At 42.3% G+C, this 14,290-nt stretch overlaps 1 protein-coding gene across 1 annotated transcript in view; it reads left to right on the top strand.

The window, feature by feature from the left end:
• The first annotated feature begins 1,879 nt into the window (after positions 1–1,879).
• LOC124145960 (protein FAM124A-like) overlaps positions 1,880–14,290 on the top strand; it is a 53,567-nt gene continuing 41,156 nt past the window's right edge. The window contains exon 1 of the mRNA XM_046515952.2: positions 1,880–2,317. Within this exon, the coding sequence (XP_046371908.2) occupies positions 2,238–2,317 (80 nt within the window). The 5' untranslated portion in view covers positions 1,880–2,237. The remainder of the gene's footprint in view (positions 2,318–14,290) is intronic.

Raw genomic sequence — 14,290 nt, 5'->3', positions numbered from 1 at the left:
TATATTTTTATGTAAAACATAAATAATAATTCAAATTCACAAATTCATTCCAGTATGTTTTAATAGCTGGTCATGTCCACCCCACCTTAGATAGTACAGCAAGGGCGGTCGGGTAGCCTAGTGGTTAAAGCGTTCGCTCGTCACGCCGAAGACCTGGGTTCGATTCCCGACATGGGTACAAAGTGTGAAGCCCATTTCTGGTGTCCCCCGCCGTGATATTGCTGGAATATTGATTAAAGCGGCGTAAAACCATACTCACTCACTCACTAGTACAGCAGTCTGAAAGGGAAGTAACTCTTTTCTCAAACCGCCTCCGTAGCCGAGTTGATAGAGCATCTGCCCGCAGAACTTAAGGTCGGGGGTTCGATCCCCTGTCCCCGCCATGCCAAAATACGTTAAAAGATGGACGTTGTTATTCTGACTTGAGCTCGACATAAAGGAGAGTAAACAAGGGGTTTTGCCGGTTCGGACTGAGTGGTATATTCATGTTAAACTGTGTTTGGTATCTCAGTCGGCTAGCATCATAAAACCGGCATTCGTGCGGGCAAGTACAATCAGCCGTCATCCTACAAGTCACCTTCCGATGCGGAGCAACAGCCTCCGTGGTCTAGTGGTAGAGCGTCCCCTCGGAGAGCGGAAGGTCCGGGGTTCGAGTCCCGGCCGCGTCATACTAAAGTCCAATTCTACCCCTGTTCTTCGCGGGTCAGCTTGATTGCGGCTAACTCTACCTCGACGGCGTGAAAAGTTTCTCAAAAAGTTTACTTGATTAGTTACAGGCCGCATCCTATAGCTGGAGTATTGCTGAGGACGGCATGAAACAAGAATTTAAAGAGCCTGTAAAATCAGAACATAACATTACAATATGTCAACCGACATGTTCCTAATGATAACTAGAATTATATTTTCTACTAAAACACAGTGTTAGTTTGGGTCTGTATTAGGTATGACCTTTACACGTGGTTAACAAAGACTCGACTACATGAAAGATCGACCCGTGAAGATCCGGGGTAGAATAGGTCTTCAGAAACCCATGCTTGCCGTAAAAGGCGACTATGCTTGTCGTAAGAGGCGACTAACGGGATCGGATGGTCAGGCTTGCTGACTTGGTTGATGCATGTCATCGATCCCAATTGCGTGGATCGATGCTCATGATGTCAATCACTGGACTGTCTGGTCCAGACTCGATTATTTACTAACCGCGGTCATATAGCTGGAATATTGCTGAGTGTGGCGTTAAACAACAAACAAACAAACAAACAAACAAACAAACAAAACATGAAAGATCAATCCCGGCAGTATGGCGTTGTGTCTTATGATTAGCGACGTGTGTGTAGGTCAGCACTTGGTCCGGGTCACAGACAATTCGCCACACGATGTCTACAGATCCTTACCACATACTTAAAACAAACGTATTAATAAAAGATACAATCTCGCATTTTGTCGAAACACTTACCTAAATGCGGATTTCGTTTATCCCGTGTAATTACTGGTCATTGTAATATCGCGGGGCTTTGTTCAACAGCTTCCATTCATTAACAACCCCAGTCAACCCCAGTAGGTGTCACGGCAATCTGTATTTGTAGTTATATATAAACTATTGGCACATAGCCAGATTAATATGGCATTAAGGTATACGCTCTGACAACCTCTCTCCCCTCTAACCCCCCGTCTCATTGTACACAACCCGCTATTCACGTCACAGGTTCTGAGAGGCTTTGTCTACCGCTTACAGTATTCAGTTTACCTGTGTGGCACTGTATGGAGCTCAGCGGTGAGGAGATAATGTATGAGAGAATTCAAGCAGTGTCTGGAGCTTAGGAGATCCGTTCACTGTTGGGAGCGTCTTGGTTGTTAATCCAGCATTGAGCGAGTCCTATTGGCCAGGCAGTGCGGAGCGAGATCACCTTGCTCAGATTATGTCGGTTAAGTGACGGACGGCCGTCGCGATATGGAAGGGCTGCGATAACTTGACTGACTCGCATTGATAGACGACGCCATTTTATTTCATATGGATTTAAAAGTATACACGCTAATGTTGTGAAGTTTGGATTGGAGAGGTTCACCTGTGTGACAGTCTGTGACAGGAGTAAGTGACCGTTATTGAAAGTGTGACACACTTAAAACGTCGGAATGTAGATGGTGACAGTGATTTTGTTCTGGTGATCTCAACATAGACTTGTTAACGCACTAACAACCCCTCGGATATTCTGTCGTACCCGTGAAGTCGTGAGTCAAGCATGGAGACGTACCTGCAACGAACGTACGGACACAAGAAACAGGCAACGGACCAACGGAACTTTCCTTTCTGGGACTACAGGTACTGTGTTTGCTTCATTGTCTCACTCGCGACGCTTGGTAGAAAGTTTGCATATTTTACGAAATCTACACTGGATAGGTACTTGAATTCAGTGGAACTAATAGAAATATATCACTTCCAGAAACTTGTAACGCACTTGTATTGATTTTAAGGATATTGCACGTATTGCTATTTATTTAGTCTACTAAAATACTGTCATTTCAATAATGAATCAGAGAGAGAGAGAGAGGGGGGGGGGGGGGAGAGATTGAGAGAGACATATACAATTAGAGAGAAAAACTGATCAATGTGTATGAAATAAGAGAGATGCAGATATGATTAGAGAGACAGGGAAAGACAGGCCGAAACCTAATTAGAGAGAGAGAGAGAGAGACAGAGAGGCAGGCAGACAAACAGACAGACAAAAACATATATTAATAAGTTAGAGAGAGAGACATATATACTAGTATTATTAGAGAGAGAGAGAGAGACAGAGAGAGAGAGAGAGATAGGTTGGTTTGATCCCTTTAGTCGCCTCTTACAACAAGCATAGTCGCCTTCTACGGCTGGCATGGGTATCTGAAGACCTATTCTACCCCGAATCTTCATGGGTAGCAGATATGTAATTAGAGAGATAGGGGAAATGAGAAATGCAATATGATATAACATGCCATCAAAACTCATCATAACTCATGTAATTTATAATATTGCCCTGTCATACACGAAACTTCCCCTCAAATATGATTTGCGGGGGCTACCATGTGAAGTTCAATATTGGCACGTTCAATAACTCGTCGTGCATACGTCGTACGCGAAATATTAATTTCAGCTGTCCCTAACAACAGAAATATACAAAGGTACAAAAACCATGATACCCATACGATGACACCGTTCACTATGTTTGTCGTTTCAGGACATGTATATATGAACTGGTATCTATCAACACCTGAAACAGACCGTGATGATCCGGGGTAGAATAGGTCTTCAGCAACCCATGCTTGCCGTAAAAGGCGACTATGCTTGTCGTAAAACACGACTCGGATGGTAGCGGGTTTTCAGGCTCGCTGACATTGTTGATGCATGTCATCGATCCCAATTGCGTGGATCAATGCTCATGATGTCAATCACTGGATTGTCTGGTCCAGACTCGATTATTTACAGACCGTCGTCATATAGCTGGAATATTGCTGAGTACGGCGTTACACAACAAACAACAAACAACAACAACTTTAACATGTTAATGTAATTGCATTTATACTAGTCAGGTCTTGAAAGAGATATCCTTTCTCCCACATGATAAACCAAGCGTGTTACGAGTAAAACTGAACTTCTCTACATATCCCTATCACAATTTGACCAGTATACGTAGCCAATATCAAAATCTAATATACATGCCCACGAGCAAACATAAAACGTGTTTATTACCTGGCTCTGATTACCTAGTTACGTAAGTGTTATTAATCTACAGTCCAACCCCGTTATCTCGGACCTAGCATGGCCATGTATACATGTGTTACAAGCTATACGTGATCGCGTAATAAGTTACATTACTTCTTCCTGGTTTTATGATCAAAATACTAAATCGGTACGATTTTTTAAAAATATAAAATAAATCGCTTGATGCACAACTGTTGATGGGTATCTTAGACACCTATTTTTTAAAAAGGTGCATTTGGGGTTTTTTCGTCACAAATTTACAACATTTCAAAAACGCTAGAGGTCATGTGGTTGCAAATTCATTTCTGACCTTATTCTTCACGGAATCAATATATTTGTACAAAACATGACCCAGTCTCAGATTATTTTTTACAAACTGTTGCAGGAATGAGTGATGCTTAAATAGACATAATCAAATTTTGTTTTCAAGTACAGTTACATCAAAAATAAACTCGGTATGCTTTCTTTTGTAATACATGTTATATTTGGGATAACACTTTCTCAGTAAAGTTGAGTCCCATCCAGGATTTGAACCCACATGGCAGAGTGAGCACCTAATCGCCAGCGCAAAAAAGGCATTGATCTAGCCCATACTTTCTTTTGACCTCAGTTCACAGGACCAACTACACAAGACGCGGATACGGAATATATAATTAATTGCCCAGCATATAGTACCTTTAAGTGGCATTTTAGTGGTTGTAGTATAACTGTAGACAGGGTGGATATGGGTGTCAACTATATATTCCCTAAAGGCGACGTTTGTTTGTAGTTTAACGCCGTACTCAGCAATATTCAAGCTGTATGACGGCGGTCTGTAAATAATCAAGTCTGGACCAGACAATCCAGTGATTGACATCATGAGCATCGATCCACGCAATTGGGATACGATGACATGCATCAACCAAGTCAGCGAGCCTGACCACCCGATCCCGTTAGTCGCCTCTTACGACAAGCATAGTCGCCTTTTACGGCAAGCATGGGTTGCTGAAGACCTATTCTACCCTTCACATGTCTCAATTCGACGTTTCGGTACAGTGGTAAGAAACTATTTCAAACAAGTGTCCATCAGATATATACTCTGCATATGTAATTAATCATACTAATTCGTATGTGTATTTAATTACACCAGAGGGTGCATGTAATCAGTCTCTTGTCTGACTGATGGACAGGTCGAATGTTGCGCTCGATGTACCTGTCACTCATGATTAAGAGCACGACGTGTAATGAACGGGAATCAAGGTCACAGATATACCAACGAAAATAACTAAAATATGTGCAAAGGGATGGAAATGGGTATGATGTCATTTGTCGAAAATGAACCAAAAACGTTAGGGATCATGAATATTTTTTGGGGATGCTGCTTGGAACATTATGATCCATAATATTATTGTTCAGTGGACATCGGGTTCGCACACAAAGCTACCCTCCCATTTTGAGGCCATCAAACGGTAAAAACGACGCATATTGTCGTGTCCGATTGCTTGGTTCGAACGTTTTGTGCGAACATTTTTGCGGTATTTGGTCTTTTGTGTGCAGCAAGTCAGTCACTGGATTGTCTGGTCCAAACTCGATTATTTACAGACCGCCGTCATATAGCTTGAATATTGCTGAGTGCGGCGTTAAACAAGAAACACGCATTGGACGCATCTTAGTTGGGGGTTTTTATTGGGCGTGTGCATATATATCATGTACATACATATGTATCGTGTCTATATCATACACATCAGTCATGTATGTTTGTTGTCCATCTGTGATGATTCTGAGACAAACACGTGTTTGGTACACCACGTGTTCCCGGGTCGATGTACATGTACTCTCGGATGTGTTAATTACCGTTGATGAGCATCTCGCCCCTCGGTAGATGTGGGTTTGTAAACAAAGTTTGTTTATCTGAACTCTCTCGGGACGCGGTACGTATCTGTAGACGTACTCGCTATACTGTGCCAAGTTTAGGTTCAATGCAGCATACAGGGACACTCTATGGTGTCTCTGTAATCGGGACACTCTAAATACAGGACAGTTATTGCTGCGATTGTTTGTATGCATGTCTGCTTCTTTGATGCTGTTTAAAGCCGCACTCCTTATATCCTGTTTCGTCTGGGGTTATATAGGGTGTAAAAAGTGCTGTCTGTTTGTTGTTTAACGTTGCACTCAGCAATATTCAAGTTATATGACGGCGGTCTGTAAATAATCGGGACCAGGCAATCCAGTGATTGATAGCAGGAGCATCGATCAACGCAATTGGGATCGATGACATGCATCAACCAAGTCAGCGAGCCTGACCACCCGATCCCGTAAGTCGCCTCTTTCGACGGGCACAGGTGAAGACCAATACCCAATAATAGTTCATAGATAATGGGAACGTCTAATGTAGAATGTACAAACAGTGAACTAAATGTTTATCTTAGTATCTGATGAAGCTGATGTATTCCGTTATCATCTTATAGTATTTTTTTGTTTAACGCCGCTCTGAGCAATATTCCATGTTCAATTTAAATGGAGTTGTTTGTTTCTATCAAAATTATAAGTTTTCAGAGATTTAGCGTTAGTCTATTGCAAAGATGTCACTACAGTGCACTAGAATTAAAGGCGTATTCGTGCACAGCGATAATCATTGAAAGTGGGGAGTTTCGGTTCGTAAATTGGCATATCATATAACTGGAATATTGCTGAGTGCGGCTTTAAATAACAAACAAACAAACCACAGCCGTGATAATATAATGTGTTATGTTATTGTGTTATTGTGTCGTGGTAATTTGACTTTTGATGTAAAACTTTGAGGAGATTTCCACATTTTAGATGCCATTCAACCTCTAGAGTCAAAATGACCTTTGACCACATCATATAAACAATTTAAAGGAATACGGAATTATGATATTTCTGTTTTCACATTTGACTGTATCCTTACAAATTTAACCTGAGACATTAAAAAATGAAAAAAAAATATGTCTGTGTGTCATCGTGTAACCAAAAGTATCCTGGTAAGAATTTGAAGGTCAGGTGGAAATTTAAAATTTTAGCATGGATATTTCGCGTCAAGCATCTAATATTCTCAGATTCCCTTATGTAAAGAGCTGTACTTCAACGCAGGATGTCGGCACTTCCCCGTCTCGCGACCCCCCCAACATTGCGTATTCGTCAACCGACCCCGGAATACCGATCGCTCGGCCAGGATGCATGTCGACAATTTGTTTACTTTCCCTGAAATACCTGTGATTTTATCCGTCAAGGCGAACTCGGTTTATTGAAGATTGAGCTCTATTCCTGGGTCAGGCCAATCGCTTAAATAATTGGGCAATACTCGACAACTGCCAATCGACCGTCAGATGTCGAGCCAAACAACGGCCCGATACCAATTTTATAGCGAGGATAAGCCTCCCGGGCAGTTGATTTTGAAGCCAAGCCACGACTGACGTAAATGTAACCAAGGCAAAAAGTTTGCCATGACCATGCGTTTAGGGAACACCAGCGTCTCAAGGTTATCGAGGATTATGACAAGTCTGTAGTTGGCAAACACACTGGTCAATAATGATTAACGACTAAACATAAATCGACTATCAAACCCCAACCCCCCAACCCCCTCCCAACCCCCGCTTTTCTTTATCTTTCCCTATATTTTAACCCTACCCAATTGTATTATCAACTTAAAAAAATACTTAGATTAATACAGGAAATACGTTAAAGGATAACAAAACAAAAATATGTAAAATGAATTAATTTTGTGATTTAAGATGATATTTTCAAAAGATGCATCTCGACTCCCCGCTAAATTCATATTGAGTGGTCATGTCAGCTTGTGTTATTTTCCGTATATTAACGATTAAAAGGTAAAACTCTTTTTTCACCTAATAACTTCTGTAATAATGTTGTTTGCGTACTACATCTGTTCAAAATCGTGAAAATGCAACGTTTTCACTTTTTGAAACACGACCCAACCCAACACGGGTTCAACGCCACACCATATCAATTTCAACTCACAATAGCAAAAACCAATAATGACAACCCGTCAATCATTATGTCGTTTACCTCACGCCCCAGCACGTGCGGTGATGACCCGGCACAGGCCACCTGCTCGTGTTCCACGTGGACCAGCTGACATCTACCCGTAACGTTACAAGCCGTGGACAAACGATTGGTTCAACATAATACATTATAGATGACGTATAATAGCGAGCTGTTCACCTCTTTAACCACGAAGACTATGATCTTTGAAGTTGTACATTTTCCTAAGCATGGGTTGCCTATTCACAAATATGTTCAACGCTTGGCGTCTGTGTGCAACATGTTTATAAGCGGCAATTCAAATGAATTGAAACGTTACTTAAAAAATGAAGTGCTTTTATCTTATCTTTGTAAACATTATCAAACATGTGTATTATATTCTCAGTACTTTGTTCAACATTTTATCAGACAGCTTGATGCTTGAGTTCTCTGCGGTTGTTCCCTCCACCAGTAGTGTAATCGGTGTTTATCAACCATTTGTAGTTCAAAATCGTCAGATATGTATGGACAGCGATTGAAGAACGTTGCGAGTGGCGGATAGCCTATCACAAAACTTTAATCCAACCTAGTTTAGTATCTAAACAACTTAAGATAATGTCAAAAGTGTAACAAGACAATATGGTGACTTCTCAGACAGCGGGTGAAGGTTATCTTACACATACCAGCCGTATCATTTCACTGTACGAGATACAAACACACTCCACACGCGGGATACGATGACGCTTTCGAACTGCTCGACACAAACTAGCACTTAAGTGTTTTTGATAGCACGCCTCTATCGTGAAGTGATATGAAGGAAGGTCCTTGACATCTCTCGCGCAACAGTAGCACAACAAAATACCCGTGAAGATCATGGGTAGAATAGGTCTTCAGCAACCCATGCTTGCCCTAAAATGCGAATATGCTGGTCGTAAGAGGCGACTAACGGGATCGGGTGGTTAGGCTCGCTGACTTGGTTGATGCATGTCATCGTATCACAATTGCGTAGATCGATGCTCATGATATCAAGCACTTGATTGTCTGGTCCAGACTCGATTATTTAAGACCGCCTTCATATAGTTAAAAATATTACTGAGTGCGGCGTTAATCAACAAACAACCAAAGGACAACAAAGACGTGATGAAACTAGAGCGACGTCTTCCTTGTGTCCTTCACACTAAAGCACAATTATTTATTCTCTTTGATGTCAAGCCCGGATCTTGGCATATTGGCAACTGGAATATCTCTCATTCAATGTAATCTTGTTAAATACAACTTAAGGATCGAGAGAAAACTTGACAGACGGAAAGAAAAATGTTCATGTATGACATAGGATGCAGTCAATTGCGAAGATTCACCAGAACATCTCGAATCATTTGATAGCGAGCCCTGGTGTTTGTGATCGGCTATGCAGAGGCATATGATTCAAGCAGTGTTGAGAACCTTGGTGCCGGGAGGGTAAGCCATGGGGTGCTGTTGTGACCTTGAATCATGTATGCACGCTTTGCATCCTGTACACACTTGATCGCATTTCCTGTTTCATCCTCAAGGTGTCATAGTCCTTGCTAAACGATGAAGTCACCACTTGATTGCACAAGGTTCCATCCTTACCCCGTTTGTGTTCAAATGTTCTGCCTCTCTGTGTTAGCGCATTTGAGACTGGTGCCTCCGTCTTCCTTTGCTGGTCGTAGGGGCGAACAAATGGATCGGGTGGCAAGGCTCGGTGATGTGGTTGATAGCGTGTCACCGTACCCCGACGGCGTGGATCGTTGTTAACGATATGAATAACTGGATTGTCTGGTCCAGATTCGATTACTTACAGACCGCCGTCATCAAGCTGAAATATTGCTGAGAGCGGCGTTAACAACAAACTTTTGTACCACTTCTACATAGATCCATCAGTCTTATCCAGTCAGGTTGCACTCTCTCTATTACCCCCTCGGAATGAATTATCAATATTTATCATCATCATCATCATCATCATCACCAGATGCGTTGTTCGTGAAGCAATCAGGACACCATCATGGTTTTGCTTCACATGCTTTATGCAATGCATCATCTATGTCATCATCATCATCATCATCATCATCATCATCATCAGATGCGTTGTTCGTGAAGCAACCAGGACAGTATCATGGTTTTGCGTCACATGCTTTATGCAATGCATCATCTATGTCACCATCATCACATACTTTAAGATGTTTGTTGATGAACTAATAATCAATCACTGGATTGTGTGGTCCAGACTCGATTACTTACAGACCGTCGCCATCTAGCTGGAATTTGGCTGCGAGCGGCGTTAAAACAAAGAACAAACTTTTGTCTGTACATTTTGCATCACTTCTACTTGTCTGTCGGGCGTTAAGCAACAAACGAACAATCTAATAATAACATTATGTTCTTGGGGAAGGCTGGTCGTTCAAGTATTCGCTCTTCACGCCGAAGGACCTTGTTGGATTCACCTCCTGACCCGGTACAATGTGTAGAGCTCATTGCTGTTGTCCACCGTCGTGATATTTTGGAATAATTCTAAAAGCTGGGTAAAACCGTTCTCACTTAGTTCCGTTCTGTATACGACCGCCTCCGTGGTCTAGTGGTAGAGCGTCCGCCCAGAGAGCGGAAGGTCCGGGGTTCGATCCTCGGCCGCGTCATACCAAAAGACGATAAAAGATGGTACTTGTTGTTACCCTGTCTGGCGCTCGGCATTTAGGGGCTAAAACAAGGACTGGTCGGCTCGGAGTCAGTATACTGTGACTGAGTGGGGTATTCATGTTAAACTGCGGAATGGTATCTCAGTGAGCTAGCACTATAAATCGGCATCAGTCCGGACTAGTACAAGCAGCCACACAATCACATACACGTACATGCACGTCGCTATATAAGTGCCATAATCTTGGACGCGACGTTAAACCCCATTTCACCTCACCTCAAATCCAACAGTGCGACACAAGCACATGCCTTGTTGGTTTGTTGTTTTACGCCGCACTCAGCAATATTCCAGCTATATGACGGCGGTCTGTAAATAATCGAGTCTGGACCAGACGATCCAGTGATTGACATCATGAGCATCGATCCACGCAATTGGGATACGATGACATGCATCAACCATCTAACCACCCGATACCGTTAGTCGCCTCTCACGACAAGCATATTCGCCTGTTACGGCAAGCATGGGTTGCTGAAGACCTATTCTACCCCTGGTCTTCACGGGTCACATGCCTTGTTAGTCACATGTGGAATTTGTGTTCATTTTCATTTCCTTACAGAACCTCGCTCGACCACACAGTAGGCCAAAGGTCATAAAAGAAGCTATGTTCCTTGTCTAACAAACACTCATAAACATTTAACCATCACTACATCAGAACAAATATTCGGAATGTTTGTGACCGTCATGACGCCGATTGTCTCTCCTTTCTCACATACACCCCCACCCCACACCTCCTCTCCCCCGCGCTGACCACCCACCTTCATGTTGACACACGGCTTTCTACCCAGCCACCACCCTCCAGTTCCTTTGTCCAACACTCACGGTGTCACCATAGTGACCTCGGGTCAGCGGTAGTCTGCTTTAACAATATTTACACAAACTTTATAAACATTCTTGCTCCATTTACAAAGTCCATTCGATAATCCATCGAGAAGGAATTCAGTTCCGGTGTGTAATGTGTTTATGATCAATGTCCACCTCGGTCCGACCACTATGGTCAATCTTGCCAGCTGGTCAGCCAAAGGCGGCCGTGTCACCATCGGGACGATGAGACAAAGCCGTTGTTTACCCATAACTCGAATGTTATGTCTATGTTAGCCTTGCTCCATGGCTGTGCTGTATAGCGAACCCACGGGTGTATTGTAATTCTATCCTTATAATAGGCAAGTCTAGATAAGTGGACAGTCTAAAGACGACAGTCTCTAATAGGGACGACTTGTTCTTCTTATTTATATAAACAAGAAATTATGTTTTAAACAAAAAATTATTGCCTTAGAGACTTGCGCAAGTCTATGTATATGTGTGCTTGGTGGCCTATGTGTTTGTCCCTATTGACTTCTCAGTCAGTACTTTGTGGTGTGGTGTTTGCTTGGCTGGAGCCAGAACACGGGCAATACCATATGTGAGATTATGCTATACGGACTGTTTGAGATATGGCTTGAAAGGTGTACGGATGTATGCTTAAAATATCCCTTAACGCTGTAGGTGTGACAATATCTTACCCCCATGCATGTATGGTATTTATATGACAAGAATACCAGCCACCGGTAGTCCGAATATCCTGTTTCTTCTGGGCTTATATATGCTGTAGAAAGTGTTGTTTGTTTGTTGTTTAACGCCGCACTCGGAAATATTCAATCTAAATAACAGCGGTCTGTAAACAATCGAGTCTGGCCCACATAGTCCAGTGATTGACATCGTGAGCACTGATCCACGCAATTGGGATACGATGACATGTATCAACCAAGTCAGCTAGCCTGGCCACCCGATCCCGTTAGTCGCATCTTACGACAAGCATAGTCGCCTTTTACAGCAAGCATGGGTTGCTGAAGACCTACTTAACCCTGTTCAGACCAATTCTAACCCGGATCTTCCCGGGTTGTAGAAAGTGTAGATGAACACATGTGGAATGTGTGAATAAACTCGGCTACGACCGGGGACACGTACCATTCTAATGTTACTTGTCATACACTACATGTAATTATCTTAGGCTATATTTATCACAGATTATAATCACATGTCACACTTTTAAAACTGCCACGAAGGTGCAGTTCCTCATTCATTGAAGCTGGATCTGGACCACGGCTTTATATAACTGAGGTCGTAGACTTAGATAATATGTTAACACCTTTTTATCTGTGTTGCCCGGTGAGAAGCGTAGTGTCATGTTCTCAATATTCTGTTGTTGCTTAATGTATACGAGCATTCAGTCTCATTATTCCTGACTGTATGCCACAAACGGCCCAGTTAATATTTATGTGCTGCAGAGTTGCGTCCCTTATCCGTACCAGGATCCGATAATCCTTGGTTCCTGGGTGTTCGGTTCCAGTCTATCGGTGCCATTTGTACAGACAGCATAGCTCTCCTCCATTGAAAACAGTATGATTATCAATCAAGTCATGCGCAGTAACTTGGTTGGTTGGTTGGTTGGTTGTTTAACGCCGCATATATTCCAGCTATATGACGGCGGTCTGTAAATAATCGAGTCTGGACCAGACAATCCAGTGATTAATATCATGAGCATCGATCCACGCAATTGGGATCGATGACATGCATCAACCAAGTCAGCGAGCCAGACCACCCGATCCCGTTAGTCGCCTTTTACGGCAAGCATGGGTTGCTGAAGACCTTTTCTACCCCGGAATCTTCACGGGTCCGCAGTAACTATACCAGCCTTTTTCTAAACAAATCGGCCTTTCTCACGAGAGTTCGACAAACATTAAGCTCCCTGCGCTTTCCAGCATAATTATATCATACCGAAACATGATTGCAAATGCGACATTGGTGCCATAAATTTGACAGTGCAACTTTACAAAAATGTTTTCATAATCACATTTTTATGTTGGTTTAAATCACGTCATTTATGTTTGAACATATAATCAGTATATTCAAACTAGATATCCACCGTGCCCATTTAGTTTTATTGGGACATTTTATATCTAAGACACAGCTCTGTTCAATAAGGCATGAGCCACTGGCACAGTCCAAGCCAGACACCATTATCACCTTAAATGGGATTAATCTTATCAGCCCTTTCTCACGTGTCGTCTTTAAATTGGGCAATTAAATTCAATAACCCTCCATGCCTGACTGACCCAAGTCGCGGGTCAAGTGTTCTAATGGTGTCATCACAACGAGGCGTCATGTTGAACACGATGTTCCCGCAGGGAGCGTCAGGTCTCGGTGCTCAGCGTGACGCTGCAAGGAGGAAGAACGTGTGTTGAAATGCCTATTAAGTCAATGATATGGTATAAACGTGTGGACATTATAAGCTCCGAACATGGTTGGGGCTGAGATACGGTCATGCACATGGCGTCTGTAATTATGATCGTATCGTAATCTCACGCCCCTGTGGGACCCGCTGAAGGGGATGGGTTGGAAATACAGGTATGCAAACTGGACTGTTATCTACGAAAGGAGAATTTGGTAATCGATGTTTGACACGTGACCTACTTTAAACAGGCCATTGTTGATTGGTGATTCGATTAAACGTAAACGTGGAAGTCATTATATGACGTCAACGTTCTCGCAACGTTGTTATAATTGTGTATATTGAAGTAAATGTTGTTTCATGTTTTAAGGTAGCTTGTTGATTATGTGTGGCTATTCCGTAAACAATTAGAGCCACGACACTCATTTCGTTAATTCAATCTGAATTAATTTAGAATGAATTCAAAATATACATTTTTATAACTGATTAACCACCAGAACGTAGACTAACATTCAGTCTCTGAAATCTTATATTACACAATATCCTTCTTGACTCTAAAAATCAAAAAGATTTCCCTATGCTGATTTCATAGAGGAAATTGTGGAATAGAGCTAGCTTGAGCTGGCTAGACTTGCTTTTGTATGCATTTCTAGCTATA

The sequence above is a fragment of the Haliotis rufescens genome, unplaced genomic scaffold, assembly GCF_023055435.1.
Source record: "Haliotis rufescens isolate VD_foot unplaced genomic scaffold, xgHalRufe1.0.p SCAF_9, whole genome shotgun sequence".
Lineage (NCBI taxonomy): Eukaryota > Metazoa > Mollusca > Gastropoda > Lepetellida > Haliotidae > Haliotis > Haliotis rufescens.
Note: the sequence above shows the minus strand (reverse complement) of the source record. Positions and strands in the feature narration are given on the sequence as shown.